The sequence below is a fragment of the Marmota monax genome, unplaced genomic scaffold, assembly GCF_021218885.2.
Source record: "Marmota monax isolate L192 unplaced genomic scaffold, Marmota_monax_Labrador192_F-V1.1 WCK01_AAM20220418_F8-fsc00055, whole genome shotgun sequence".
NCBI classification, from domain to species: Eukaryota; Metazoa; Chordata; class Mammalia; order Rodentia; family Sciuridae; genus Marmota; species Marmota monax.
The window spans coordinates 12,810,363-12,835,776 of record NW_026695205.1 but is presented as its reverse complement, the minus strand read 5'-3'; the positions used below and the strand labels follow the sequence as shown (position 1 = coordinate 12,835,776).

Genomic DNA, 25,414 nt, shown 5'->3' with positions numbered 1-25,414 from the left:
TCCGTTGGCTGGTCAAAAGGTAAGAATCTTTCCAAATAAGAAACCTAGAAGGATTGCACAAGTCCTAGGATTGTACCTTCTGTCCTAACACATAAGCATTCCCTTGGTCTATGGCCCCAGAGGGGCGCCAGTTCATCCTCTTCCTGTGGCTCTGCACTCAGACACATGGCACTGTTTAGCTGTGTTTTTGTAAGGATATATTTGTGTTCTTTTTATTCAGATGTATTTGATATATATTGACCTGTGACTTGTTAACATTTATAACATTTCTAAAAAGCCTCTGTGGTAATATGTAGAGTGATAGAATTTCCCAAGCAACATAAACACAATTTATCTCTTAAGTATTTGGGAAGGAAGCTTACTGAATTTGTTTTTATAGCATGATTTCAGACTCGAAGCAGACTTTTGAGAGAATTCCTCAATACTCTTCTCTTTCACTCCTTTGGGTTATATTCGCTTTTTTTTTTTTTTTAAGATATAGGGTCTTTCTGGGTTATCAGGCTGCCATTAAGCCTGGGGCCCAAGCAACCTGTCTGCTAGGCCTCCTGAGTAGCTGGGACTATCGGTGCATGACAGCACACCTGGTACCCCCCTTCAATTTTATTAATTGATGTGTGAATATGTAAAATTGTGCATATTAATGGGGTACTATGCTTTGATACCTGCATATGTACATTGTGTAGTGTTCAAGTCGTTAGACATACCTATTTCAAACGTTGTTCAGAGTCCTTCTTGCGTTTTGGAATTCACAGTACACAATTGTTACCTGTGATTACCTACTGTGCAATAGCATGCCAGGGTTGTTTTCTCCCGTCTCTAACCTGGTGTGCACCAGCCCACCTCTCTTCACCCCACCCTCTGGAAACCGCCATTCTACTCTTCCTGAGTGAGATCCTGTGACACTTGTCCTCCTGGGCTTCTTTCACCTAATCTCCAGCCCCTTCTGTGTGGTCCCAGAGGTCAGGTTTTGTTGTGTTTGTGGCTCAGTAGTGATCCATTGTGCACACGCACCCCATTTTCTCTACCTGCTTATCAGGTGGTGGATGTTGTGCTATGTCTGTCTCTTGGCCCTTGTACACAGTGCTGCATTGGTCGTAGATCAGAAGTCCCTGCAGCACGTGGGCTTCATCTCCTTGAATGTGCACCCAGGAGTCTGGTTGCTGGGTCATGTGGTGGTTCCATTCCTGTTTTTTTGTGGCTCTTCCTGTTTTCCGTAATGCCTAGGCTGGTTCATGTTGTCACCTCTGGGTGGAAGAGGGCCCTTTTCTCCACATCCTCCTGCACTTTTGTCCTTTTGGCGATATTATGAGGAGCTGCTTCAGAAAACACTCGAAGTACGAATTCAAATCAAAGAGAGCTTTATTTGCCTGGCCAGGCACTGTCACCCACCTGTACAAACTGAAACTCTGGGAGAACAGCAATTTCCAGGCCTCTGTCTTAGGAATTTAAGAATAAAACCACAGCTTTTTCTCAGCGTCATGCAAGCAAGCCAATCAGAGAAGCTAAAACAGTAGTTACCTGCAAGCCCTAAGCAGGACTGGAATTTTCCAGTTAGCAAGCAAGCAATGAAGTTACAGAAGCTAAAAAGCAGTCAGCTTGCAACTCAGTTAACCGCATCTTGGATCTGAGCAGGTGTTAGACAACTGAATCCTGAGTTCGAGCAGGTGGTTAGTGGGGATGAGAACCTACTTCAAAGTCTTGGGTCACTAAGACCACCATATCCTGGGTTGAGTATATTTTATGGGGTACAAAGTACAGAAAACAATATAAGAAAACAGCTTTCATTTCAGTTTCTCAGAAACAGCTCTTGTAACAGTTTTTTTATAGAAGGCAACAAAATGGAGTCTTAGGCCTGTCTATGACAGTTTTTGCTTTATAATTGTCTTATCTCGCTTTTCAAAATCGTATATCCTATAATCTAAATTTTTTACTAATCTATAACTATAACTTACACTCTTATTGATTGTTATCTATCAGTTCACACCACAACCATGATAGCCGTTCTTACTAGATCTAGCCAGGTGATGTTCCTGATGGTTAGTGGTGGGGAGCAGGTTGTTTTCAAATTCCTGTTGGCCATTTGTTTTTTGAGAAATGTCTATGTCTCTTGACCAGTTTTAATTAATTGGTGGCTTTTTTGCTGTGGAGTTTGGAGTTTCTTGTCAGGTTTTTGCAGACTCCTGCTCCCATTCTGTGTGACCTCTTCACTCTGTTGTTTCCTTTGCTAGGTAAAAGCTTTTCAGTTTGTTGTAATCACATTCGTGTATTTTTCTTGTTTCCTATGCTTTTGGTGTCTTGTCCAAAAAGTCTTTTTGCCGTTGCAGTGTTCTTGAAGTGTTCCCCTCTTTTCTTTTAGTAGTTTCATTATTCACTTTTAAAATTAGGGAAAAGAAAGGAATTTGTTTTGATTCAACAAGCATGGGCTAAGCATCTTCTCTGTTCTGTGGCTCCATTTGGGTACTGGGAGAACAAAGACAGCTTCACAACTACAAGTGGCATGGTGTATTTGGAAACTCATTAGGTGCATAATTATAAAGTTGCATAGAGGAAATGGGAGTTGGATTTTCAAGGATCAATGAAAGTTGAGCAGGCAGGCAGGATAAGGGTGGTTTGCTGTCCTAGTATCACTCTGATCATGGAAACAGCTCCTTATTCATAGCCTGTTTGACAATGTTTGAGTGATGAGTCAGGCAAGGAATAGTCGGTTTAATTTTATTCCCTACCCCCTGCCCCAAAGGTGGGCTTTTGTTTTGTTCTTTTCTGTTATTGAAATATAAATTATCACTTTTATCATATATAAAAAAAATGTTTCTCAACAGAATGAACTAAAATTGTCAGTGGTTTCTTTGAAAGAAGTACAAGAAAGTGTAAAAACTAAAATTGTGGATTCTCCAGAGAAGGTAAAAAATTATAAAGAAAAAATGAAAGATACAGTCCAGAAACTTAAGAATTCCAGGGTGAGTTTCCTCTTTATTTTATCGTTTTCTATCTCTTTTCTTTCTAGCAAATTCTTGGATTAGTTTTCTGGATTATCTGTGCTTTTCTCTTATTTGTTTTTGTTGTTTTACCTCATTGCTAATTTGTAACTCTTCTCTAAAGACAGGGTGTGGGGAAAAGAAATAAAAATTTAAGACCAAGACATTTGTTCAGTGACACTAAAGTTTTGAGGCTTTGCTTTGGGTAATTAAAGCAGAAATGCTCTGTCCTCATGAGTTTGAGTTACTTTATGACAAAGAGAAAGGTATTAAGCAATTTTAGTTAACAACTGTATAATTATAAATTATAATACATACTTTGAGAGAATAAGAATATAAGGTGTGCTTATGAATACAGGATATACATGAAAACATTTTCGTAACTTCTGATCAATTTTGCTGTGAATATAAAACTGCTCTAAAAATAAAAATGCTCAAAAATATAAATATAAAATTGTTCTAAAAATAGGATAACCTATTTTTAAAAAAGGAAAAAGTGTAGGGTGCTTTGACATTAAAATGGGGGAGCCCAGTTTAAAATGTAGGAGCCAGGTGGAAGAGAGGGAAGTGGGCATATGCATTCCCAGGTGAAGTCGTGCAGTGTGTCCTAGGGAATGATCCAGGAAAGAAGCTTCAGCAGAGGGAGGACTTCTGTGAGTTCTGTGAAGCATTAGGGGCAAGATGTGCACAGGCCATAGGTTACTCGGGAGACAGGTGGAGGTGGTAGGACAAAATTGGAAGTTGGAAGACAATTTAGCATTCTCCTTGAAGCAAAGTTTTTAAACTATTTCTATTAAAATCATTGCTAGTTTATCTGTGACTTTGCTACCTGATAGTTAAAAATTGCCACATAAGCATAGACAAAAGTCACCACAACGGCAGTGAGAGTCCAGAAATAATTTGTGTATTTGTGAGGAATGGATGATATATTCAAAAGCAATTCTAGGTCAATTAATTGTTTATACAAAGGGAAGGGAGATGAGCCTACACTTTACATCATTTTCAAAACTACTTATGTGGATTATAAATTAAAGTTTAAAATTTCAATAATTTTAGAAATTTTAAAAGAATATTTATTGTAGTCTTATACTGTGATAGATGGTTTTTTAAATTAAGATTACTATAGAGAAAACTAGACCCACTAGGACATATTTGCAGTGCATCTGACAGGTCAAGGATTGTGTCTATCATATGCAGAGTGTGTGAACAGCTGGGAAAGAGCGTGCAGTAGCATGACCCAGTCCTAACTGAGGGGAGCCCTGCTGGCTAGGCAGTTGGCAGGAGTGCCTAGAGGGGAGAATAGAGAAGTCTTTGCAGTTACAGTAAGCATATGTTCATTTCATGATTTTAGAATTGGAATTGTTCTTTTTAAAAGAGGTGGCCATAGCAGTAGTTGTACCAGGGAGTAGGAAGATTGTAGTTGGGTGATGTGATTGCCAGGGGGATCAGAAGCACTTGAGAGTTAGCGAGAAACACATTTCCTGGCCCCTTGCACAGCCCTGGGGTGGAACCACAGCAGTGAACTGGCTCCTTTGCCAGTTAAGAGATGTAATTGCTCAACTGGACACATGTTGGTGATGATGCTCTGATGCTGACATATGCACAGAAGTCATTAAGAGCAAATAAATTCATATTACTGCAGTTTTATAAAGGAACCTATCAAACTGTGGACTCGTTTTTCTTTCCTTTCATAGCAAGAAGTAATGGAGAAGTATGAAATCTATAGAGACTCAGTAGACTGCCTGCCTTCATGCCAGCTGGAGGTACAGTTGTATCAGAAGAAAATACAGGAACTTGCAGACAATAAGGACAAGCTGACCAGTGCCTTGAAGGAGGTTTGTGTTGTGCAGGAGGGTTGTCTGTTATGGAGCTGCTTACTGTAGTTCTTTGAGTCAGTTTCACTCTTAACTGTTTTCCCGAAGATAGGTGGTAGATGAGTCAGTGTGTGCTAAGGAAAAAGACACTTTTCTTTTTAAATATAGCAAGACCTGTCTTATCCTCCAGATGAAATGAGTGATTGGCACAGCACATCGCCATATATGTTTTGGGAAACAGTAATGGATATTTGAACTTGTAACCCTTGGAAATTCTTACCTGATCAGTAAGGATAAAGTCCCAGTCTAGTGCTCAGGAGTGCACTGAGGATTTGTAGAGAGCTTTGAAGTTTATGATATAGATAGTGTCTATCCTGAGACCTGAGAACTCTGGTGTCATTTAAGTTTCTCAGGCTGGAAGCTTAGAAACCAGTTCTTTCTCACTTCTTACCATCTTACATTCAGACCACCCCTAGGGTCATTATCATTGGCATTTGATAAGACATTTTCTTTTTTAGGAGTTAAGGTGAGATTTCCACTTCATAGTTCCTTTATCTACCATGCAGGTTAACAAGACAGATCTATTGCTTCTATTTGCTCCTAGCATCTGCCCTTTCCTTTTTTTCTACCAATTAAGTCTAGACTCTCCCCAGATAGCCTCAGCTTCTTGACTCAGTCCAGATCCTCCCCAGCCAGCCTTAGCCTCTTGACTGATACTGCACCTGCACCTCCCCCATTCTTGGCTGGCAGAGTGACCATGTAAAGGCACCTCTGTTCGTTATGCTCATTCTAAGGTCCCCGTTGTCCCCCTTGCATGGTCTGCTGCTTTTTGCTATGCTTTCAGGGCTTCAAGGTCCATATCCCTTTCAAAACTATTTTATTATAGCTTATTTCAAAAGTACCCTTTCATTTTGTTTATAATCCTAACTAGCTTAACTGATTTTAAATGCTTCTCATAAAATTTAGAGTCGGAACTTAGAGGACCAAATTGAGAATGATGAATCTGAACTAAAGAAATTGAAGGCTGAAGAAAATTCACTCAGAAGACTGCTGATTGTGAAGAAGGAAAAACTGGCCACTGCACAGTTCAAAATAAATAAGAAACATGAGGACATCAAACAATACAAACGAGCAGTAATTGAGTAGGAGCGCACCTTCAGTCTTTGTGTACTAGGAAGTGATGAGGAAAGCTGTGTGTGTGTGTGTGTGTGTGTGTGTGTGTGTGTGTTTCCCCCCAGAAAAAGGGCATTCCACCTTTTGGTGACTCTGGCAGGGGCGTCATGAAACCTGTAGTGCTCCATCCTGATTTTGAAAGGTTCTAGCTGTTCCTTTTTGTTCCTCTTTAGTGAGCATGGTGCTGCATATTTCATGGTCTTCAACAGACAGTGGTTTAGACTTGCCTCAGAAGAATTAGGTGGCCTGACTACAGTATATCTGGTCTGTAGAGTTAATAGCATCCATTTTGAGAAATCTTTTTATTCAAATATAGATTACTAATTTGCTGAATATTTTTGAGGACAGTACATTGGGGTGTTTTGCTGGTGATCTTTGCCCCATCAATTCTAAGACTATGTTTTTAGAACATGTGCTGCAGATCTGTTTTGGATGTCATCCCCTTAGTCCCTACAATGGGTGTTGGAGATCAGCTGAGTGTTTCCTTTGCGCTTCCTCGTGCTGGAGCAAGGGGCAGCACCAGAGCATGTTGTACTTGATGCCAAACTGCCTTGCAGAAAAGTTGTGCTGATTCTGATTCCCATTCCCATCGTAAGCATAGCTGTGGGTGTGCAGCTGAAAATCCCCTCCTTAAAGGAAAGCCCTTAAGTGCCCTGATGCGACTGTAGCACCACACTTTGGGGGATCTGTTTGCTTTTATGTCCTGAGAAGAGTTTTAGGTCCATGAAACCATTAGTGACACATGGAGACTTTGGAATCAGAGTCAGCATTGTTTTGCCTTTTTAAATACTAAGTAATTATATCAGCTATCTCTGTTTTCTTTTAGGGATTGCAATAAAGTCCAAGAAAAAAGAAGTGCTGTCTGTGAGCAATTAACCACAATTAATCAAGAAATCCAAGAGATTAAATTTGGAATTCAGCAAATAAAAGATGCCACCGAAAGGGAGAAACTGAAGTCCCATGTGAGTATCTGTTCATGAGCGTCAACTAAGAGGTCCCATGTGCTGAGGATGGGGTCACGGCAGGCCTTGCTGGTGGTGTCTGTCAGCTCTCCAGCTGGAAGCCTGGCTGCCCTTGGCTTTTGTCTCCATTTCTGCAGCTCTTGTGTCACTCTTGCACAGTGTGCACAGGTATCTCCTCTCTGTCTTTCTTCTTGCTTGACTTGGGCTCCTGATAGCACGTAGTAGAACATCATTTTTTTTGTAGTAAAAGTGGTTTCTGTGTTAAAGTTTTGATTTTATTAGGTAAATGAACTTGAGTAGTGATTTCATTAAGTAATCACTAATTTTTAAGTAAAAAAATTTTGGTATTCCCCCCCCAATAAAAGATCTCAAAAGTTTTTCTTGGTGTCATTGTTAAATGTAATTCAGTTAACTGAAGTTTGGAAAAAAGAGCTTAGATTGGTCCCTTTGTGTTAGGAAAATTTTAATATCTATATATAATTATCTAAAATTATTATGTTTACTTCCTGCTTATTTTGAGTATATTTATTTTATAGCTTCTTAAATAACCTTAGTTTTAATGAGAATAGGAATCTTCTACATTTTTATCTTTGAAAATGCCAGTACATTGCCATGCCTGTTTCTAGCCCTTTAACTGTCCATGTCTATTCCTAAAATATTCATTAAACCTCCATTCTCTCCTCAACTTGTGTGTGTGCTGCTGAGGATTGAACTGGAGGCCTTCAGTGTGCTAGGCATGTGCTCTACCACTGAGCCACGTCCTACCCTTTCTATTTCACTTTGAGACAGGGTCTTTCTGCATTGCCCAGAAACTTAGGGCCCTCCTATCTCAGCCTCCCAAGTCTCTAGGATTATAGACACACCACCCTGTCCACCTTTCCTTAACTTTTGAAGTTTGACTTTTATCTTGAAAATTGTTTTTACTAGAACAGTTGTCCAAATTGCTCTATAAGAAATCACTAAAAAGGCCATTTTTCATGCAAAATTCCTTGATATCTATTTTTCTCACTCCTCTTCATCTTCCACACATCAGCACTGTAGGTTGCAGTTTCTGAAACACCCTGACACCTGATAACTATTCATATACCTACTTTTATTCCACCATACACACCCAGTTTTCAAAGATTGCTAATTCTAAGGAGCCAAGATGGACCCTGCCCATACATGCAAGGTACTTTTATCCCCCAAAAGATACATTGTTAGTATACATTGTTAGTACTTGTGTATCTGTGAATGAATGCCTATGGATAATGTCTCTAGGCTGTTTTTAAGGTAAGAAGAAGATAGGAAGAGAGTAGAATAGCAGTGGTTCTCCTTGGTCTGCCCAGTATACTGTCCTTCCTTTTCCATTTGGAAAAAAGTCTGGATAGATTTTAGCAGATATCTAATCCTTTTTTTTTTTTTTTTTTTCCTTTTCAATTTTACTTTATTTTTTGGAACCAGGGATTGAACCCAGGGGTACTTAACAAATGACCCAGCCTCCCAAGTCACTGAAGTTACAGGCATGCACCACTGTGCCTGGCTAATCCTACTTTTTAACTAAATTAACAAATGTTTGTTATCACATGGTCCAAGTATGGTTAATGAACTAGTTAGTAATGCATTACCAAGTAGTTACTAACTCAAATTTAAGATATCTTTGTTTCAATCATGGAAAATGTCCATATCTGTCTTATATTACTCTCAGTTCTGTGTGTGTGTGTGTGTGTTTCCCAGTGACATTTTAACTTCTTGACAGTAGCAATCATGCATGGTCCAAACTTGGCATCATGTAAACTATGCTGGAATGGTGGCTTATGTGTAGTATGCTTTCCACAGACCCTGTAAAATCATAAGGTTTTCTAGCACAGTGTTAAAACTGTCTCTGTATCGATATTCAGTAAAGAGTTGTTGAATGAACAAGTCCCCAACTGAATGTGCTGAATTAGGACCTCCAGTAGCAGGGCAAGAGTTTGTACTTTGTCTTGGCTTTTGAGAATCACTATAGGTTCTGCTTATTGTCCTAGTAGAACAAGACAGCTTTTATTGTTGAAATGTTCTCATTTTGAATTTTAAATTTTTATTTTTACATTCTAGTGAACTGAGGTCTTGTCTCTAGAATCAATCTGTGCCCTCTTGCTGAGTAACTCTTAAGGCATTTGAGGCTGTCAAGGTTCTTTCAGTCTTCTCTCAGTGGGTTACTTAGCCCCAGTTTTCCAGCCTCCTTTATATAGCTTCATTTTCAGATTCATGACTAACCAGTTTGTTTGTCTCCTGTTCCCTGCTTGTCATTATTCCTTTTACAATGTATAACTCAGTCCTAAATAGTCTTCCAAGATCATGGCTTGACAGTACAGAGCGGTGCCTTTGAGGATGGGGCCTAACAGCAGGGTAAATTTGTAGCAGTAGCACCTTATCTTTAACTTGCAGAGCTTGGGGTCACTTTCACGGTGGTTCTGCCAAGGTGAGATATTCTTTACCTGTTTCAGTAAGCCTTTTTTCTGCTATGACCAAAAGTCCTGGCGAGAAAACTTTAAAGAGGAAAAGTTTATTTGGTGGTTCACAGTTTCAGAGGTCTCAGTCAATAGACAGCCAGTTCTGTCCCATGTGGCTCCTGAGGCTGAACATCAGGGCAGAAGAGTGTGGTATAAGGAAACAGCTGGAGACTGAGCGATCAGGAAGCAGAGAGGGAGCTCTGCTCAAAAGGACACAATGGAAACCCCGAAGTACACACCTACCTTGAGCCGCACCCTACCTGCCTGCAGTTACCACTCAACTAGTCCCTATCAGATGATTAAGTCACTGATTAGGTTGAAACTCATAAGCCACTAATTTCACCTCTAAACCTTGCATAGTGTCACACATAAGCTTTTGGGGGACACTTACTATCTAAACCATAATACCGTACTTTATTTATTTATTATTTTGGTGCCAGGAATTGAACCCAGGGTCACTCAACACTGAGCTACTTCCCCAGCCCTTTATTTATTGAGAGGGTCTCACTAAGTGGCTGAGCCTGTCTTTGAACTTGTGATCCTCCTGCCTCGGGCATATGACACCCTGCCCAATAACACCTTACTTTAATGCAAATATTAATTCTTGTCATTATTTAGTGTCTCCTGAAACTTTGATTAACATGCTGCCTTTTCCATATTAAAAAGTTGAGTGGATCTGGGCTCTGCTGCATAGTTACAGATCAAAACTTCAGGTACATTTGTTGGGCTTGCTGATTTCTCTAACTTGCCGTTTCTCAGCCTGCACTGTGACACATGTGTCTGCTCATAGTAGCTAGGGAAGGACTGTAAATACCTGGGTGACGTAAGGGTGGTTTTATGAAGGCTCTCTAGCTTACTGCTTGATCCTTTGAGGAAAAGAGAAGGGACGTGTTAAGACTTCCAGATTGCTTTTCCTGCATTTCTTTTGGATTCTAGTTTTTACCATAACCCTTTATTTATCAAGTATTTTTTTTCTCATAGATAATTCATTCTATTTCCAGTTTTAATTGCTATCTTTATTTGGGTAGCTTTCAAAAATCTGCTTCCTGTTCTGCCCACTCATGGAAGAAATAGCATTTATGAGCTTATGTTCATTCTCTTGCTGCCTGTCCTCTTCTTTGCTTCCTCCTTTCCCCACCATGTGTCTCTCATTCATTCATTTTGTGTTTCTCTGTGGCAGCATTATTTTCCATAACAAAGACAGAAGATGATAGACAATCCTAGTTTTAAGGCAATCAGCAAATAAATTGGTCTTTCAGCTCCACTGTTCCTAACAGTCCCTTTCTGTCCGTAGTGTATTGTTTTGTAAGACTCGTGGATGGCAGCAGAACTTGCTAAATTTCTTCTGTGACTCTAATTCTACATCAAATCTATCCTGGAAAGCAAGAATTGTCAACTGTGTCTTGCTGAAATAGCACTGCACTATTTCACTTCCTTGTTGAAAGTGGAGCTGGGCTGCTCTCTTGCAGCTGTTGGATCCATTCACAGTGAATGGACTGCCCAGAACCTCCATCCGCAAGTCAGCACATGGCCTGGGCATCTTCCAGATGTCTGTGGTCACCTTGGACTCAAGGATGGACCTCTGAATAAGGGAGGCCCAGCCCCATCCCAGCACATTCAGATCTTAGGTCTTGGGCAGTCCTTCGTTGTTTGAGGCTTGATAACTTTCCTGGACTCCTTTCAGGTGCCTTTGATTTCTCTTCTCTTAATACACTTTTGGTCTCTTCCAGATAAAATGCTTCTGTGCTGTGTAATAGGGCATCTGCTAGCCACATGTGGCTCTTCATAACTACAGTGAAGTGAAATTGAAGATTACTTTTTCCTTTACACTAGCTGTATTACAAGTGCACAGTCTTTGGGCTGGTTTTATTTTCCTTTAGGGCCACAACCATCACTGCAACTTCCACTTACTGTTTGTTGTGCTATACAGAGTACCCTATAATATCCTTGGATGGTGCCAGGAATGTGCTTATGGAGTGAATAGCTGCACAGGCAATGAACACCGTGGGTGTTGTATAACCTTCACCTTCTCTGATCTGAAAACCCAGATAGACCAACACTGTCCAGTGGGATTCTCTGCATTAGTGGGTTGTGAGAGCTGTGCTGTAGTCACAAAGCACGTGTGGCCATTGGCCTTGGCACGTGTCTGCTGCAGCCCAGAGGCTGAGCTTTAAGTTGAGTTTTAATTATGTTAAATTTAAATACCTGCCTGTGGCCAGAATATTAAATAGCACAGAACTAGACTATAGGTTCTCTTTTTTCCCTTTGTCTATTTTTTTGTGCTAGCAATGGAACCCAAGGACTCATGCATGCTAGGAGAGTACTCTAAATTCTTAACTCCACCCTCAACCCTAGAATTTGATCTTAAAAATATTGAACTTCAGTGAGATTCTCACAGTAAAACTTATATATATGTGAATTCTTGTACTATTGTGAACTTCCACTTGGATGTAAATATAAATAGAAACCCTAATACAGTGTGGGGGCTGTGATCTGTCACCATGAAACTCCTTGTGAAATGGCTCAGGACATCCAGTGTTTGCTTCTTTGGATGCTCCTGGAGTGCCCTCCCTGTCTTCCTCTCTCACTGTGACCCTGTCTGTGTGGTATTCTTGAGCATGTTTGTTCTCAGAAGAATGTCCTGTGGTTGTACTGAAATGATGGGCTCCTGTGTTTGCAAATGTCTTTCTTTAGCCACACTTGGTTTTGATAATTTCTCTCAATTAGTATCTTTCTACCCAATATATGCAACTCTCTTTTTAGTATGAGTCATCATACATCTAGTAGAACTAGGGACTTAAATTGATCTGATTTTTTTTTAAAAAGGCCTTCACACAAGCTAGCAGCTAATTTGGTAAGAAATAAAGTTTTCACAAATTTTTGGTTTATCCGTCTAGTTGTACAGCTTGGTCTCTGTTCTGTCTTGGAGATGTAAACACCCATTTCTTATGCTAGGGTTAAGTAGCTGTGTGTGGATTTCTGGGACATGTGCGCTTCAGTGCACACACACTATATCTGGAATAGTGTCCTCAAGATCACTTAGGTGATGGTGCTGGGAATAGTGTTCTTCAGGACATTGTAAATTCATACTATATAGAATTATAATCTGTGCAATGTGTGTGAACTTTGAAAATATCTACACCAGAATTTAAGTAAAGGTAAGTAGTAGCTATTATTACAGGTTTAGGAGAAAGTTAATAGGAGAGACGCTTAAAGTTGAGAACATTGTACCAGTTCTCTGCTTTGACCATAAATTTTGCCCTATTGGCAAAGGGCCACTGTTTTGTTTAATTAGTGAACTCATCTTGAGGTTTGTTTTTTCTAAGGAAAATTAATAATAAAAGGATCAGTATTACCTTTGATAAATATGAAATAGAAGAAAATGTATGCAATTGAATTTCTTTATTTTACTCAATCTATAAAAATTGCTCATTCTTGTAAAATCTGTAGCACATCCACAGTGTTATATGAAAGCTGCTATTGCTCACAGTAGGACTTCCTGGCCCTCATTCAGAGGGTTTGGAGATGTGGGCACAGAGTCAGTGGCATAGTTCAGGTGGTAGGTACGACTTCCCAGCCCTCATTCAGAGGGTTTGGAGATGTAGGCATGGAGTCTTTGGCATAGTTCAGGTGGTAGTTAGGGCTGGATGCAGAGGTGGTACCCATGTGAATCCAGGTATTCTCCATGTTCAACAGTAAAACTTTTTTTATAATTTCAAATGGTTGTTCTTAATGTTTTGAAGTTTTGGCTTATGTCACATCTCTGTTTCTTCTAAGTAGCACAACTTTTTGATGTGTGCATTGGGCTTAGAGTGGATTTTTCATGAGAGCAGGCATTGTGCTCCTGTGCAGAAGAATTTAAAGTATTAATAAACATGAATGGAAGTCTGATGAGGTTGTTGCCTGGAATAATTCCTACTCTATTTATTTTCCACTAGGAAATATCCCTCAACTTGAGGACTACCTTGGACAAGTACCATAAAGGCATTGAGAAGGCAGCGGAGGAGTGCCATGCGAGAATAGAAGAGAGGGCCACGGAGCTGAAGGGGAGAATGTTCCGAATGTCCACCTGACCACGCAGCTGCCTCTTGTAGATGGCTTACCATCTTTTAATTTCTTCAAAGGGTGTAGTTAAGTTGAAACTAGTGGGAATATCAGAAATAACAAATAAAGTTCCTTCAAGCAGCTTTTATATGTTCTCAAAGTGATCATTCTCAAGACATGCATTTAATGTAGGCTTTCATTAACTTTATCATTGAAATAACTTGTGCAGCTACTTGCCTATCTGCCCAGTCCCTTGCTGTGTGCACTGGCTGGAGTTACCTTTGAAGTACGTGTTTTTTCTGTTATTTCCATGGTGGCTGTTAAGTCAAGCCATGCTTGAGCCCTGGCTGTGCCCTGAGCATTGTGGGCAGGCTCTTGCATGGTTCTCCTCAAGCAGGACTAGGAAATATTGTCACTCCCTTATACATCAGTAATGATGAAGGTCCCCAAAGATTCAGTAGCTGAGCCAAGGTTGGAACTGTTGCTCCTTAGGAGACTGAGGTCTGAAGTGTTTCCCTGACCCCACACTTGGAGAGTGGTTAATTGAAGGGGAAGTTGGAGTGTGATCGTCGCTCTTCCTGGATCCATCATGAGGAAATGGGGGCCTGTTATGTGTTAGGCTTAGGTACTTTCTAAGGTTTCAAGTGCTTTGCTCTTTGTTAGAGATGGTGAATGCACCCCGTAGAGACCAGGCCTTCCATGGAGGGAAGCCCTGGAGTGGGAGGAGCAGCAGAGGAGTGAATCCAGGCGGAGGAGCTGGGTGCCGAGCTGAGATCCGCCTGCCTTCTCGTTTATCTTTCAGTAGCCAGGAGTTGGGATCTGTAGGAAGTCTGCCTGTAAGTCCAGGAGACATTGCAGTTGTAGCCACAGGCTTCTCATCTCTTCCTGTCTCTATTATTATTGTCACTTCTTTGTTCACATGAATTTCTGGATCTTTGTGCTGTGCTTGTAAACCCACCTTTCATGGTACTGCAGCTTCTGCCACAAAGCACTCCCTTTCCAGGACTCCAGGATGCTTCTCAGTCTTTGTCCTCCTTACCTCCGCCATGCAGGACCACCCCCATCAGGGAGCTCTTCTCTCAGTTCTTAGTTCTATCTTCCTTTCACTTTCTCCCTGAAATCTCACCCTTGACTCTGTGTTCTAGGCTTCTACCCTTCACTTGTATGGCAACCTCTGCTCCTTGAAACTGTCCATTAGTACCCCTGGCTTCCATTATGCATTACCATTATCCACACACATTTTATTAACATTTATTGTGTTTCTCTTGAATTCCAAACTTGCATATCTGATGACAAATCAGTGTTTGTATCCCTTTGGCATTCTGGTGAAGCCTAAGGGCCTCTTTCAAAAAAGAGTTTTTATGCATGAAATAAAACACCTGGACTACAAGGGAAGCCAGTTAAATGCAGATGTGGTTGTCACATACTGTAATTAGCTTCCCTAACTGCACTTCTGCCCATGAAAGGAGCCCCTGTGTTTACCGTGCTCTGCCCTGGCTGCCTCATGTCTCTCCAGTTAGGACCTCATCTGATGCACCTGGCTCCTTGCCTCCTTCACCCATGTTTCAGTCTGCATCACCCCTTCTTGGCCACCTTTCCACCTCGCTTCTACCTAGGCATTGGGGTGTAGTTGACTAATGTGAAATTAGGTCATTGGGGATCTGTGCAGTCTTGGCTTTTCAGGCTTTGTTTGGGTGTCATGGTGAACTCATAGAAGAACCATGGGATATTTTTAATTTCCAGAGGAAACAGAAATACCTGGTAACTGTCAGATAGCCTTGCAGACCCCAGCTCAAGCAGGCTCAGTCAGTGAGGCCACCTGCTTTCCTGCCTGCACGAAGCTGGGACTTTGGCTGTTGCTGTGATGAAAAGCAAGGATCATCTGAGCATCATGGAACAGAAATGAAGGTGGCGATGCTTAACCTGATGTACAGACTGCAGTTAGCCCTGCTTATTGAAGAGTAAACGTATTTCAACTTGTGTGTTTTTCTTGTGCATCTTCAGGACATAAATGCCTGTTAGGGTTTTTGGCTGATGACTTAATGAACAGAGCTAGTGAAGTGTTTTCTTGGACTCTGTGCATGCAGTCGGGGACCTCAGCCACTCTTTTTCACTCCTGCTTGTGGAGCTATGCCCTCCAGCCATGGGAGGTGGCTCCCTCAGTACTATAGGGCCTCCAGTCTCCTGCTAGGAAGCACTCACCTCTTCCAAGTGCAGACTTAACCTCTTCCCTATCTTCAGTTGTCTTCACTACAGCGTGTCTCATGGTTTTGCTGGGTTATATACCTTCTCCACGTTGTGTGGGAGTGGTGACTCCCTGTCTCCGTCTTCTGGTCTGCATAGAGCCCTGCACCTGATGGTCACGTCAACATCAGCTTGAGGAGTCTGTGTTTTTCCTCAATGCTGGGTGGAGGACTGGGCTCATCTGGGTTCCACACCCACTGCTCCTGCATGCCAGGCAGTGCTCTACCACCCAGCTGAGCCCCACCCGAGAATCCAGAGTTATCTTAGCCCAGCAGGAAAATCCAGCATAATGTTCTGGTAGCTTGATATCTTCACTCATCTATCTCTGCCCCCAAACAGGTAAAATAAAACCTCACTCAAGAGCTCTCAGTATAATCCACCAAAATCCATATTGGGCAGTTTTGACTGAAGAATAAATTATAAAGTTTAGATTTTGAGGGGAATGGTGATTTGGGCCAAGTGACTTTTTGAAGCTTCTGGGTATGGGGCCACAGCTGCTCTGCAGGCTGTGGCATCGTGGATGCTGCACTGACCTGGAGGAGAAGCTGGGAATTCAGACTTGAGATCTTTTGGGTCCAGCCACTTGTAGAACAAATATTTAATTCAAGTGACATTCCAAGAAGCTCATCCAGTTCATGACAAAGCAGGGGAAATTGATATATGCATCTTGCAGACTGAAGTTAATACATCTGGTTTTCATTCAATAGAAGGTTTGCTATTTTTAGTAAGACCAGAAAAGTTTTACATGAAACTCCATTTCAAATTCAGGCCTGCCACCTATTTCAATTAAGTGGGCCCTAATCCTGTGATTGAAACCTGCTCCCCATTCCTACCCAAATTGCCACCAGGGGGCATAACACAACTTGCATAAGCCATGCTGACAGGCCATGATTTTAAGGTCTGAAAATAAAGGCTGCAAATTTTAAAGCAATAGTGGTATTTCAGAGAAGTGTCAGAACTTGGAGCTGAAATCTGTTCCAAATAGTATGAAAATTTGAAGTTCTGCTAAGAGGATGGCCTTTCAAGTTTCCAATCCTGACCCTGTTAGCTTTTGAATTTTATCTGCATTATTCTATTAGTAATTGGTTCAGAATTTTAGCCCAGAATCCATGTAATTCTTAGAATTTAATTTTCCTGAGAGAATTTGAGAAGCCATACAGTGAGCCAGTCACTTAGGTGAATCTGGAGCACCACCTGGCATTGATGGCTTAGAGTGATACTCTGATAAAACTGTAAAAACAAGTCTCTACCCGCAACAGCCTTCTCAAGTCCATTTTTAACTGCCACCACAGAGCTATCTCTAACATGCATACCTGGTCATTTCTATGCAGCTCAACAAGATCCATAATACTTAAGGGCATTATTTAGATGGGGACAATGTAACACGGCACAGTCATCTCCAACTAGTGTGTGTAAACTCCACTTGGGTTTCTCGTTAAGTATGCTGCATCCGTAGAGATTGGCTTGGGCAGCGAGGGGGTTCTCTTGGTTCTGTACTTGAAGCAGGCATACTAAGTGATTTTAGTAACAATCCTTGGGGATTGCATTAAAAAGAGCTGTGTGGCTAAGAGCATAAGCTACTAATTCCTCACATTCCAACAGGAATAATGAATGTTGCACATCAGGATTGAGGGAATTTTGAGCACGGTATCTGCCATGCAGCTAACACTCAAATGGCAGCTGGTTCTGTTGAGGATGAAGCTCATTAGATTGCTCTGGGGGCCAATCTGATATACTTTATATGATACTTCTGTAGCACCTCTGCTACAAGCCTTCCACTGGTGATGGATGGAAGCATGTTTGCTGAACTCCAGAATCTTGTCTGAGTGACCCAGTAGGCACAAGATCTGGAAAAACATTACAGCATTTTCAAAGCAAGGAGCAAAGATGATGGTTTCCCACCCCCAATCCCCGCTGGGGGCGAACACAGGCACACAAAACAGTGCAGGCTCCCTTGGCTCCACAGGTGTGGTGCTGGCTCCTGATCCATCCCTGGGTGAGCACAGGTGTTAAGTGGTGCTTGGCCGTGGAGAACAGAACTTCAGGCCCCAGAGTTTGACTCTGGGTCCTGGGTGTGTTGGTAGGGACCAGGGAAAGTGATGTTGCAGCTCAGGGTCACACTGGAGGAATGCACCCCTGACTAGGGAAGGTGTTTTCACAGATCTTCAACACCTGTGCTTCTCAAACTGGTGTGCTCACAAGTTGCCAGACATCTTGATTAAAAGAACTTTAGTAAGCCTGAGTAGTGCCACAGCACACACTGAGCAGCAAAGGTCAGCAGTCTGCCTGCCCCCTACCTTCTACCTCACGTCACCGAGCACCTTGCTCTTCAGAACTGTTTGACTCGAGAGCAGTGCAAGGAAAAGTGCTTTGTACAGGCTAGAAATTGACTGGGGCTCAACACCTGGATTCAGAATGCATTTTGAGAGACATGCCCTAGAAGTCTACATTTGCAACTCTCCAGCCTTGTGAGCTGGAACATGAAACAGAAAGGCCCTGAGCCTTGGGTGCCTCATTTTCAGATTGGGAAGTCACTGTATGGATTAAGTCAGATAAACCACCTGGCACTCTAAATGGCCATTGTTACTCAAGTGGAGGTTGAATCTGGAGTGTCCCCCAAAGGCTCATGTGTTGATGGCCTCCAGTACCAACATTCAGGGTGGGGCTTTGGGGAAGTGATTAGATCATGAAGTTCTTGACCTCATCAGTGGGTTGGTCCATTGATGGGTTAATTTGATGGCATTATTGGGAGTGGTGGAGATGATTGGAGGTGGGGCCTAGTTAGAGGGATTGTGATGCTGGGGGTATGCCCTGGAAGCGTTTACTTTGTTCCTGGCCCTGTTGCTTTTCTCCATCCCCCTCCCCCTGCTTCCTGGCTGCCGTGAGTGAGCAGCTGTCTCTACCAAGCCCTTCTATCATGATACTCTGCCTTACCTCAGGTCAAGAGCAGTGGAGCCAGCGGCCATGGACTGAGATCTCTGAAACCAAGAGCCAAAACAAACCTTTCCTTCTCCAAGTTGTGTTTTTCAGGTATTTTGTCCCAGAGACAAAGCTGACAACATAGCTAATAAAACCCAAGAAGCTGGTGACAAAATGTGTGAGCTCTTAACAGTGTTAAAGAGAATATAACCCGAAAAAATGTGACACAGTGCTCAGGGTTCTGAGCTGCTGTCTGACTAGTAATGTTCCCTGTTGCTGGCAGGCAACCACCAGGCCAAGGAGTGAGGGTGCAGAAAATTCTGAGGTGCTTAAAGCCATCCTCTACAGCTAGATTTGTAGGGAAAATAGGACAGAAGCGTTCTCTCCAAAAGTTCTTAGAAACTAGCAGTTGCAGTTCATTCTGTGTCTGTAGAACTTAGCACATAATAGGAGCAAAATAATGTCTGGTGCACAAATGAGTGAAGAAGCCTTCCACATTTGAGGGTGTGAGGCTATCCCGTGCTGTTTTCTCCTGCTGATTTCCCCCCCCACACACCTGTTTCCTGGAAGGGCTCCTTTAGCTCTCTGTTGTTCCAGCTCTAGGCACTGAACATTTCAGAAACCTTCTGCTCCAGGCAACCCTCTCCCAGACAGGTATTACACAGCGGGATTCATATACCCAGAATATGGTCCCTCTTTGCTAAGGCCCACGCAGACAGGTCCTGTCCAAGTTCACTCCAGGGTCCATGGTGTCACCCCTTGAAGCCCCATCAACCCAATGTTATTAGTCTTCCCATCTGCCCATGTCCCTGTGTTGGTTATCCTTCACCAGGGAACAGATGGTTCCAATTCTTAGCAGCTTAACACAGGAACTATTTATTACCTAACTCTCAGGGTCAAGGAATCAGTAACAGCTAAGCTGGCTGGGTCTAGCCTCGAGGCTTTCGTGAGCTGGTGACCAGTCAGTCTGCCGGAGTTGCTCTATCTGAAGACTTGGTTAGGGCCATAGGGTCTACATCCAAGATGGCTCCGTCAGGCAGCTCTTGGCAAGAGATCTCAGTTCCTCACCACATGGGCTTCATGGGACTGCTTGACACAGCAGCTGGCTTCTCCTGAAGAAAATGATTGTGTGCATGTGTACTGAGAGAGAGAGGTGGAGACAGGCAGAGATGGATAGCAAGATGGAGCCCTGGAATCTTGCTCCATGTGGCCCCTTGGGGACACATTGGGATCACTGCTAATCAACAGCCCAGAAAAGAGGTAGGTCTCTATGGGCCAGTTGCTGGCTCCACACCTCCATCCTGGGTTAAGGTGCCGGCCTCCACACTTTGCTGCCATGAGGACATGGTGCCAGTCTGCTCAAGACACTGGCGTCTGGCTTAGACTCGCCTTTCTCTTGGAGCATTTTACCCTGGTCTGATGTGAGCACAGCGGACTGGGTAGCCAGAATTCATTATCTCCTGTGAACAGATGGGAAGCTCTGGCTCAGAGAGGTACTTAGTGGCAACCAGTTGATTCACCTGCCCAAAAGACCCAAAGCGGCTGCCAATGTCTTCAGTAGTTCAAGTCTGAGCTTCTTGGTTTGCATTCAAGCCCTCTTTAAACTGCACTACACTGTCTTTAATCAGATAGCTTTCTCTCCAACATACATTAGAACAGTGTTACGAATTGCTTCCAAATAGGCTCTGACTATCTTCCAGCTTTCAGTGGAAACGAGCAGATATATAGTGACCATGTTTCCAGAGCATAGGGACTCAGAGCCTTCACCTGATAAACCAGGCCCGATTCCAGAGGTTTAGGTCTGAGAACTTTGAGAAGCCCAAATTGATATCTATGGCTCAGGCTCCTATATAGGAAACACAAATGTGGCTCTTTCCCTGCTCTTCCTTCTACTATGGCAGTCTGGGATTACCACTGTCCCCTGTGTCCCGGTTCACTGCAATTTTTCTTCGAGGAATCAAGACCAACCTATCCTGCTGTAGTCCCAATGATGTAACATCAACTGTCTATGTCTACGGAGCTGACTTGCCTTCTAAAGGTGATTGTAGTATAAAGGAGGCCTTAAGGAGGTCAGTTTCCAGCACAGGGACGGATCACGGGCAGGTCTTCACTTTGCGTCCTGCATCATTGCTCTATGGAAGAGGGCCTGGTATCAAGGCCCAAATATGTAGGGACTCGCTGTGAAGTTCTCCAGATCCAGTCAAAATGACTCAACGTTTCGCTCAGGACATCACATGTGCTAGGCCGCTCTTCCAGAGTGATATTCCCAGTCCTAAAAGTGCATTTCTAAGGAGTCATAAACATGGAACTTGAGATCCCAGCTCAGAAACCCTGATGCATCACAACTGAGGACTACACTAGACTTGATGTTCTACTAAACCACAACAACTAGCACTAGTTCAGTGTTAAAACAACAACAACAACAACAACAAACCCTTTCATGGACTTAATTTGACATTAGCTCATCAAATCTATCCTGGGAGTAAATGTTCAGCATATCAAGGGAACCCTTTAGTTTGTTTTTCAAAGTTCATTGAAATATTGAATCAAAATCTTTACATATTGACTGAAATATATTTGTTTTCTTTTAAGAAAGGGATATTTTGGAAATACACGCAGTGGCATTGTGAATAATAATGATAATCATGTACCATCATCTGACTACAAGAGAAAGACCTTAGCCAGACACTGAAGCCTTGCCTCCCTCCATGACTCCTGCTCACCAGGAACTATTGCCCTAAGACTAAGGTGTACTGTTCCCATGAATTTCTTCATCCTTTTGCCAACTGCATGAAGCAATGATCCTCACCACACATAGCACGGCTTGCAAGGCTTAGACCTGGAATTGGCACACCACATGCCCTGCAATTTGCTGTTCCTGCTCTGTGGGAGCAACTGAAGTGTGAGGACGGCTTTGTGCACCAGCGCCCAGGCCTGCAACACCAACAGTCAGGCCTGCAGCCAGCTCCCAAAGATAGCTCGAGTGAACCAGCACTGTGTCCCGAGCTGCCCCGTGTGTGTGGCCCTCATGGCTTCACTTGTAGGCTTTGCCCTGCATGGCCGTGTCATACACTTCTGCTGGCCATGTTCAGCTTGCTTTCTGCTCACTTTTGCTCTTATGAGTGCTACCCTGTGCTGTGGCTTTGAGAATTTGCCAGATGTGTTTTTATGCACACATGGTGAAATCTCTCTAGGACAGATACTAAAGGGTTCAATTTTGGGGTTTCCAAATGGTTTGCCACTGTTCCACAGAAACTGTGGTGTCTATGTGTCCCTTCTCTTCTCGACTGCCACAAGGGTGTGGTGGAGCCCCTTCCTTCTCCAGTGTGAGGGCTGGGAAGTGATGCTGCCATGGTTTCTGCATTTACTTATCTCCTTAATTGTGAGCATCTTTCATGTTTACTGACTGTGTTTCCTCTTTGGTAAATTACCTGTGCACTTTTTCTGGCCATTTTCCACTTTGTTACATTTTTTAAAACATGCTTTTAGTTGTAAATGGACACAATATCTATTTATTTCTTTTTATGTGGTGCTAAGGACCTCACACATGCAAGACAAGTGCTCTACCACTGAGCCACAGCTTTTACCTTATTGTTTTCAAGAAAACACATGTGTGCATTTGTGTGTGCACTCACACACAGACACACAGTTTCTATACTCTTTGTCAGTTACATGTTTTGCAAATACCCATTTGTGGTTTGACATTTTATTCTCCCACATTCTTCCACAAATCTTTCACTGTGGCACTAGTCCCTCTGAATTATAATTTTAATCCATTAAATCTGTTAACTCATTAGGAAGTGTAGTCTTCTGGATTGTATTGTACCTAAAGGAAGCTACTTGCCACTTACAACTGAAGCCTCTTGCTGGGCCCTGTACTTATGAGGCCCAGGACATGCTTTCTGACTTTTCTTTGTGAATTTTGAAATGAACAGGGCTCTCTCTTCCACAGGCAAGGTGAGAAGGAGCTACTGGGGGCTGGTGCAGGGGTAGCAAACCATACCTAGCCCAGGGCCACCCAGCCTGCCTGTGTGAATAAAGCTTAATCAGAGCCCAGCTGTGCCCAGCAGCTCAGATCATGCCACAGTGTCAGAGGTGAGTAGCTGTGACCAATGTCATATGGTGCACAAGTCCAAACATATTTACTATTTTACAGAAGAAGATTATGGTTCCTGGTCTGGCAGATAACAGTGATCCACAGAAGCATGCTACTATCGTATTTGCAGCTTTGAAGCAAAAAATGCACCCAGTGTTTTAGTCTGCATTTTTTGTCACTGCAACCAAATCAAGAACAACATAGAGAACTCACCATTCAGAGGTCTTAGTCCATAGACAGCTGTCTGTGTTGCTCTCAGCCTAAGGTGAGGCAGCACTTGTGGCAGAAGGGTGTGAAGGAGGATAGCAGATCTGAACTTGGTAATCAGGAAGCAGAGAGAGCTGTGCTCACAAGGGACACAGTACATACCTCAGGGGCATGCCCCCAGTGACCCACCTCCTCTAGCCACACCCCACCTGCCTACAGTCACCACTTAGTTAATCCACTCAAATGGATTCACCCACTGACTAGGTTCTGGAATCCTGTCACTCCAGCTCTAACTAATTCTCTTGCATTGTCTCACCCATGAACTGTTGGGGACACCTCACATCTGCACCATAACAGTCTCTTTTCCATCACTCTCTTTACATCTTAACATTTTCCAGCCTACTTACTTTTCAAACCCCCAATGTTACCTTGAAAGAATGAGTAATATGGAATATGGAGTAATATGAAATATTTTTAAATAATCTGAATTCATTTAGATCCCAAATAATGTCATAGATCCCTTAATAGTGTGGCCATTCTGTCTTTCATCCACAAATACAGAAGTGGGTCTTTCAAAGATTTCTACCAAAAGTTGCCTGCCGGGTCATCTGCCACTCGAGGGCAGGCAGAGCACATCTGAAGTCCTGACACTGCTTCCCCTTTCGTGTCTTGCTCACTGAGGCCACTCCACACTGGGTACCTGGTGCACTTTGCAGGAGTAACTGGGGCCGACTGGGACTTAGATGTGGGACACTGCTCATTGGTCACCCCGAGGCTGCTGAGACTGCTGTCTGCCATCTCACTCTGCAGCCCTGGGCACTTCTGCAGCTCTACCCACGCTTTTGCTGCTATTCCAGCACTACAGATAAGAGACCCTCAAGTCTTGCTCTGTTCTGGAATAATGAGATCAGAAAGAAAAGATCTTTTTCATCTTTTAACATTAAGAATAGAAACTAGTCAGAGCCCAACAGTTCAACAAATATTACTCATGTCGTTGGCAAGAAGAAAAGGATACTTTTGAATTAAAAAAATGGAAAAGATGAACACAAGAGGCATTGTTTGCATATCAGAAAAATTAATCTACATTGAAAAGTGTAAGAGCCTGCAATTCAGAAAGCGAAGAATTAGGGCAGCCCAGCTGAGAATAATTTTCTAGCCAGTTAATTTAATTGCATAAATCATTCCTTTGTTAGCAATAAAAAGATATAATTAAAATGAGATTGCCTCTAGTTTCTATTCTCTAGAAACTAAAGGAATTGATTTTGGGCAGAGCATTCTTCCAAATACCAGATCGGCAAATTACATTTACCTTTTTAGAAAAGCTAAATTATTTTGCCGTAATATCATGGCGAGTTTAATTAATTATAGATCTGCCGTATGATCTTAAAGAAATAATTTATTCAATGTCCTTAGTACAGAAGTTTGCAATCGTGTGTGTATCCCTTTGGTAGATGGTGTGCAGATTTTTACCAACAGGTCAGAAGTTTAACAGGCAGCTGTCAGGAGGAATTTGAGGCAGTGTAAGGATTGTTTGGGGTTTGTGCTGTCCTTGTTTAAATAAAAACCACCTCCACTTAGTATTGCATAACTTAACTGAACTCATTTGGATTGGCTTTATTCTAAAATTGCTACTGGTAATTATTTGCTGTCTCTCAACGTTTGGGATTTAAAGAGTCTATAATTGTCTATTAAATAGGGAAAATCAGATCAAAGAGGAGTGCAAAAGTCTCCCTCTCTGAAGCACAGTTTGTGGCTCAGTTGCATGTCAGAGAGAACTTCCAGCTGTGACAAAGAAGAGGCTCCTTTTTATGGTAACAATTTAAATTTTTAAAAATGTACTAAACTATACTTGCTTACTCCAAATTTAAAAGTTTATTGGCATGACTTGGCAGCAGGGTTTTGTAGGGTAGTGAGAAGGGTCTTCCATCCTTCAGAGGGCTGGACTCAGAGGAAACCCAGGTCCCCGTGCTGTCTCAGAGGTGAATCTCCTCTCATTCCATAGACCTGATTACGAAATGCCCAGATTTGTTTTGTACAAGATAATGTTTGGTTGGTTGTGAGAGGTTTACATTTACTGATATCTTAGAACAAGAAACACATGCCACCATAACTCTGTTCTTCCTGTGGCTCACAAGAAGGTATCCAGGAGATAAAACCACCCAGGATCAGAATTTAGAGCTCCCTCACGATTTCTGCTGCTCAACAAGGGTCTTGCCTGAAGGAGTTGGCAAGGAGGACAGACACTTCTTAACTCCAAGTTCACTCATCAGGAAACAAATCTGAGCTTCCCCAACTTCAAGAGTCTGGATGATTCTAGTCTCAACTAGGCAGTAGCTGCATGGACATCTCATAGATCCTGTGAGAGTAGGACCATCTGTCAGGTGCCAAACACGATGCATGCAGACCTTTCACCTGAAGCCACAATGTTCACATCCACTTGCTTTACCTGGGTGTGGCCAGCCTCTGAAAGCCTGGTCCCTCCTTATCCCTCTTGGTGTGCCCAAAG

The 25,414-nt window shown here is 42.5% G+C and overlaps 1 protein-coding gene across 4 annotated transcripts in view; it reads left to right on the top strand.

The window, feature by feature from the left end:
- Positions 1 to 13,590, top strand: part of Nuf2 (NUF2 component of NDC80 kinetochore complex) — a 31,019-nt gene extending 17,429 nt beyond the window's left edge. For all 4 annotated transcript variants that reach the window (XM_046430238.2, XM_046430239.2, XM_046430241.2 and 1 more), the window contains 5 exons: positions 2,820 to 2,957; positions 4,670 to 4,810; positions 5,756 to 5,931; positions 6,789 to 6,924; positions 13,337 to 13,590. In XM_046430238.2, coding sequence (XP_046286194.1) covers positions 2,820 to 2,957; positions 4,670 to 4,810; positions 5,756 to 5,931; positions 6,789 to 6,924; positions 13,337 to 13,471 — 726 coding nt within the window. In that variant the 3' untranslated portion in view covers positions 13,472 to 13,590. The remainder of the gene's footprint in view (positions 1 to 2,819; positions 2,958 to 4,669; positions 4,811 to 5,755; positions 5,932 to 6,788; positions 6,925 to 13,336) is intronic.
- The last annotated feature ends 11,824 nt before the right edge of the window (positions 13,591 to 25,414 follow it).